Source organism: Echinops telfairi, unplaced genomic scaffold (assembly GCF_000313985.2).
Source record: "Echinops telfairi isolate 266 unplaced genomic scaffold, ASM31398v2 ScPeMD7_60;HRSCAF=208, whole genome shotgun sequence".
Classification (NCBI taxonomy): domain Eukaryota; kingdom Metazoa; phylum Chordata; class Mammalia; order Afrosoricida; family Tenrecidae; genus Echinops; species Echinops telfairi.
The window spans coordinates 42729556-42735926 of record NW_022103958.1 but is presented as its reverse complement, the minus strand read 5'-3'; the positions used below and the strand labels follow the sequence as shown (position 1 = coordinate 42735926).

The 6371-nt window shown below is 41.0% G+C and overlaps 1 protein-coding gene across 5 annotated transcripts in view; it reads left to right on the top strand.

Annotated features, from left to right (window-relative positions):
* Nucleotides 1–6371, top strand: part of ZNF143 (zinc finger protein 143) — a 43258-nt gene that overhangs the window by 23735 nt on the left and 13152 nt on the right. For all 5 annotated transcript variants that reach the window (XM_045291063.1, XM_045291064.1, XM_045291062.1 and 2 more), the window contains 2 exons: nt 2400–2579; nt 5708–5935. In XM_045291063.1, coding sequence (XP_045146998.1) covers nt 2400–2579; nt 5708–5935 — 408 coding nt within the window. The remainder of the gene's footprint in view (nt 1–2399; nt 2580–5707; nt 5936–6371) is intronic.

Below are 6371 nucleotides of genomic sequence, written 5' to 3'. Positions count from 1 at the left end.
CAGCAAAGCGCTACAGTCATAGTAGTACTATTTATAATTCAGTAAAGATTGTTGGAGCCAATGACTCCTCGTTGGAGTGTGCCAGGCTGGGAAGCCTTTCGAGTTTATCTAGATCCAGAGAGGGGTGAGACTTCTCTTGGGCTGACCTAAGAACCTAAGACCTCACAAGGAAACATGAAAGATTCCATCCCTTTTTGTGATTTTAGGCTTGATGGCAGAAATCTTTTGGAACGGTTTCTACTAACAAAGGAAAAAGAATAAACCTCAAACTGTATTTACAGATAAATATTTTGGCCTATATATCTATTAAGGGTTGGTTTTGGTTTTGGTTTTGGGGGTGGGGTGGGGAAGAAGGAGGTCATTGTTTTTTCTGTCCCAGAAATGCTGTGTGTGGGGGCTCCTTTTAGAAAGTGCCCATGAGAGTCCAAAGCATGGGCTCTGTCCTGACTGACAAGCTAACAGCCTTTGGGGTTCTGAGGTTATATGAGCAAATATAAAAGAAAGAATCCTAAAGGCATAGTAGATTTTTTTCCCCCATGAGCTTAAGTTATAAGAATGGTAATATATTTAGCAAGTATTTTGAAGTACATTACAGCCCAGGCACTAGATTAAAAAGAAGAGGAAAAATTATTTTTCTTTATGGTATTATAGAATAAAGAGTCTAGGATTGTTCTTAAAAGTCCCTGGATGACAGAAATGATGTACACTCCTAGGCTAACGGAAAGATTGGCAATTCTAACCCGCCGTGTGGTGCCACAGAAGAAAGATGTAGTGATCTGGTTCTAAAGAGGTTATAGTCAAGAAAACCCGATGGAGCATTCTAATCTGTAACACATGGGTTCGACTTTAGTTAGGATTGTTCTAACTTTCTTCTTGTTTTTGACTAATCTTGATTTATGTTTATTTCCTGTATTTCTTTTTCGTTGTTACGAATATACAACAAAACCAATTAAACAGGTCCTACGTGTACCGTTTAGTGACACTGATTATGTTCTTCACGTTTGTACAAACATTCTCACCTCCCTTTTCGGAGTTGTTCCCCTCCGTGAACATAAATCAACGGTCCCCTAGAGTCCTGTCTAACCTTTAGAGCTGTTATAGATTTACCACCTATTGATAGGTCCCCCAAAAGAGCATCATTCTCAAAATACATACATTACTAGTTAAACTAAACTATTGCTGGTTTTCAGAAGACTTCAGGGGATATTTTTGGTTCAAGGTTCAAAGTTGATTTCAGGGCAATACTTTTAGAGGAGTTCACCCCAACCTTTATGGCCACACGACGGCCTATAGTCGAGTCTATCAGGATTTGAAATTCTGTTTTGTATTTGACCAAAATTCTTCTATGGAATTTTTAATCAAAATGTTCAGTAGTGATAGATGGGCACCATCAAGTTCGAGTTCATCTGGTCTCATGGCAAAAGAAACAAGTGCCCATGGACACAGTTCGTCATACATTCCATAGCCGCCTTCCACTCCTGACTCTCCTTCTTCCTCTCTTGTTCCAGGTGAACAGAGACCAATTGTGCCTTGGATGGCCGCTTGTAAGCTTTTTCCCTATATTTCTTTCTCTGCTTTTCTCACCTTTTTTTCTTTTCTTTTTAATGCCTGTTTGGATGATACCATCTTTAAGATTTGTATTCTTAAAAATGAGTTTTGAAAAAAAAATGAGTTTTGAATGATATGTAGGTACCCCAGGTGCACATTTCTAAAATGAGCTCAAATTGAACAAAAATTTTCTGGGACAGAAAACAGAATCCCCCTCTCTCAGTAGGTGAATAGTTACATAAATAGTTAGCCATAAATGTAGTTGGAAGTTTGTTATGTTACTTTTTTTTTTTGCCAATTGAAATTATTATTTCCTTGTTGATAGAAACCATTATAAAAGATTCCCGTCCTCAAGTGTAAACTTATTTTAAAGGGAAGAGGAATCTTTGATCTTTTCCTTGTGGGAACAGATCAACCTAAGAGAAGTCTCCTCTTCTTTCTGCCTTAGAAGATGTGCAGATAGAATGTCCCTAGAAGTGGGGAGGGCAAGATTTCATCTCGCATGCTCTGGACATGTTACCTGTAGGGCCAGCCCCTCAACTACATGGATTGACACAGTGACTGAAACAATGGGCTCAAACATAGCAATTGTGAAAATGACCCAGCAACAGCCAGAGTCTCATTCTGTTGTACACAAGGTCACTGTGAGTCAGAACGGACTCAGTGGGACCTAACAGCAGCATGTGAATTTTCAATTTGGAGTGGAAGATGTTATTTATGGGAGGGTGGGGGAGAGGGTATCTTCAAAGGGAAACTAGAATCTTGAGCATATTCCTAAGCTGAATTGACGGGTAAAACACCCAATATAGCTTATTGTGCCATCTTACTAATTCTGCCCTTTGTGTTTTCAGGAGAAAGGCCCTTTAAATGTCCCTTTGAAGGCTGCGGTCGATCATTTACAACATCAAATATCAGAAAAGTGCATATCAGGACACATACAGGAGAAAGACCTTACTATTGCACAGAGCCAGGATGTGGGAGAGCATTTGCCAGTGCAACCAATTATAAAAACCACGTGCGGATACACACAGGTAACAGTCGCAGATTGTTGGCTCCTCTCTTTCCAGGTTCAGTTTGACTCCTGCCTCTTTCTCTAACCATTTCCAGCTAATCTCTTCCCCTTTCCTACCACTTGGCCAGAGTAGAGAAAAATCAAACAAGTTAAACCAAATTCACCTTAATGTTTAGCATCATTTTCTCAACAAACAGCTATTGAGCATCTAGGGCCAGGAACCAGAGCTCCAGAGAGGGACAAGACATCGTCAGGGACAGTATAGCTGGGAAAGAGATGGCAGACCTAAGATGTGGCAGAGAGCCTCTGGTTATCCCAGTGAGCCGTCATGGGAGCAGATGGGGGAGCAGCTATCTCTGTGGAATAGGGAAAGCATTCAGGGAAGACTCTACAGGGGACTTCAGCTTTCAGACTAAGTCCTGAGGTTTGGTAGGTAGTGCCAGCAAGGGATGTCCTCCCAGAGGTTCTATTACATTCATAGGCTCAAAGATCTGAAATAGCTGGCTGCTTTGGAGCAGTCTAGGGCTGGAACAAAGAGTCAATGTAGAAGAATGGTACTAAGTGCAGTTGGATGAGTAGGCAGAGGCCCTGTTGGTTGTGTAAGGGTATTTCATGACCTTGACTCGGTGGAGCCTCTTGTTCAGGGGCAGCAGTGGTCTGGATGTAGAAAGGGGGATGATGGAAGGGTTGGATAGAAGGCATCCATTTTATAAGAAAACTCTAAATATCTTTTTGTTTTATTATTATGTTTAAATCATTTTATTGGGGGCTCTTAACAATCCATCCATCCATCCATCCATTGTGTCAAGCACATTTGTACATTTGTTGCCGTCATCATTCTCAAAACATTTGCTTTCTACTTGAGCTCTTGGCATCACCAACTCATTTTTACCCCTCCCTCCCCGCCCCCCTAATATTACTTTTTATTACTGGCATTAAAAGTGATGATAATTCACAAGTGAATGACCTTTCCCCAGAATGGAAGGTGAGTTGCTGAAGTCAGTGTTTCTCAGGTTGCCTTCCACCACAGACCTCAGGGATCTTCGGAAATATTTTCAGAGACCTGCAACAACTTTTGTCCATGGAAGGGTACTCTAACAAGTTTTAGGTCTGCTGGGGGCAGAGGAAAAGGATTAGGAGGTTTAAAGAAATTTTTTTAGAAAATTGCTCAGTTTGAACAATTAAATACAGAGGAGATGGTCTGAAATGTACCTTCCCTCTCCCCGCTAAATTACAATTTAAAAAATCATTAAGAACGAAAGAAAATCACTCAGGTAACAGAATGGTTAAAGGGAGACCAGTCGAGTCCGTTGGAGTGTCTGGAGGAGTGAGATGGAGAAGGCGGCTGCAAAGGAAAGGCAGTGAAGAGGTATAGACAAGGACTTGGTGACAAGTTAGTCGTGGGAGTAAAGAGTGAGTGATAGGTTAGATGTGACAGTAAATCCATTCCTGCCAAGTCAATTCATAGTGATCCTGTAGAAAAGAATAGAACTGCCCCATAGGGCTGTCAGGGTATAATTTTTATGGACTGACTGGCGAATTGGAACTCCTGATCTTTTGCTTAGCAACAGAGTGTTTAACCAGTGCACCATCAGGTCGCTTTAGAGAGAATACCTCCCAAAATAACAACAACCTTTTGTCGTGAGTGACTCCAACTCAGAGCAACACAACAGGGTAGGATATAACTGCCCCACAGGGTTTCCAAGGCTGTGAATCTTTTTGGAAGCAGACTGCCACATCTTTCTCCCATAGAGCAGCTGGTGGGTTTGAACTGCTGACCTTTCGAGTAGCAGCCAATTGCTTCACCACCATAGCACCAGGATTCCCTCAAAGATGTTCTAAATGCTGGTCTGACCCAATATGTCGGTCTGGGATAGAAGAAAAATATTCGTTGAGTGATCATCGAGTAGATGACACAGTAACTGTCAGGTGGTGAGCAAAGTTTCAACCTGTAAAATGCAGCCCCTTTCTGCAGTGTGAATCAAATGATCCTCTGTAGGTAGGTCAGCAGGCAGCTAAAAGCGCAAACCAAATCCATTCTTGTTTTGATTGCTTTGGTGCCACCTGGTGGTAGCTACCTCCTTTTTATTCTCCCCACCCCATTCCACCCTTCGATGTGGTTAAAAATATTCGTTGAAACTACATTTTCATTCATTTGTTCCAGTTTATATTCAAGCTTAGTTCCCCCTCCTCCCTCAACACGCATGTTACCAATGTCTAGATAGTTCATGATATTAAGTCATTATTGTTCATTTGTTCTACATTCTGCTTTTTAAACACCCATCTTTCAGATCTATAATTTGCAGTGTTTACAGATGAAATAATAGATTGCTATCTGAGGCGGTACCAGAACAATCCAGGTTAAGGGCAAGGAGGAACTGTAGTGAATAAATGAAACAAGATTACTTATGAATTGTTCACTCTTGAAGTTGGTTGATGGGAACAGGAGGGTTTATTACATTATGTATACATACTTCTTTATGTGCTTGAAATTTTCAATGATTAAAGTTCTGAAAAATCTACCTGCTGCTCATATTCTCCGGTTATTTCATGGGGGAAGAAAAACCAAATTTTTACTTCCTTCTCTATTGCTTCATTGTTTTTAGTGGATATTCAGTAGCTTTTAATTGGATGAAAGAAATCAAGTGAAGTTAATATGAAACGTGTGCCCTTTTAGGTATATCATCTTGCCCAATTTTGTCTTATAGGCTTTTAGAAGACCTTTTATTATTATGCTTCTAAAAACATTAGAGTAGGTCTATTAGGTGTAGTAATAATTGCATGAATTATTGCCACTGTTAGCATAATAACATTAATGATAATGCAATTACATAGTCACAGAAACAAGGAATTACAGTTTATCAAAATTTAAACAAGGCAGTATCTCTGTCCTTGTCTCATTTCCTAAAATCCAGGGGAAATTGCTAACGCGGATTCACAGGGACACTACCTTTTGAGCCCGGTCAAAAGCAGAGTTCAGAAGTCTTTTCCTGTGCCCCTCGTTCCTGTAGGAAAAGGATTTGGCAACTGTTTACTGTTACCATCAGAAGGGGGCAGGGGTGGGGTGTAAGGTGGAATGATAATGGCCTTCCTGTATAAAAGTTTATTTTTTAAAAGTTTTTTTCTTGGGTCCCATTCTTTCCCTAGGGGAAAAGCCATATGTCTGCACAGTTCCTGGGTGTGACAAAAGGTTTACAGAATACTCCAGTTTGTACAAACACCATGTTGTTCACACTCACTCCAAGCCGTACAACTGTAACCATTGTGGGAAGACATATAAGCAGATCTCCACACTGGCTATGCACAAACGGACTGCCCACAATGACACCGAGCCCATCGAAGAGGAGCAGGAAGCCTTCTTTGAACCACCCCCAGGTAGGGGTTTGTCCAGTGGCTGCTGTATCTGTGTTTGAGGATCAATAGGTCTGAGCATTTTATCAAATCAGAGTTTACTCTTTTAGAGTGTTGTGCACTGATAGCTTAACCACTATCTTTAAATAATTTTGTTGTCCAAACCCCTCTTTTTTTTTTCACTGTGGTACTAAAACATTTGCTATTTACCTTTGTTCTTAACGGAAGGCCTGTCAGTATGTTTTGCAGTTTTGAGTTGCTCCCCTCCTGAGAATCTTAGCATGTCCTCTTCATCCTGTTACCCTTTGCCACTGATTCTCCATTCGCCTTATCTCCCCTCCTGTTACTTTCTTTCTCTCTCATTCATTTACAGTGAACCCTCGCCACTTCGCGCTTCGACTTCCGCGGCTTCACTCTATCGCGGTTTTTGCATAACAGCACATGCTCTGTCATTACTGCC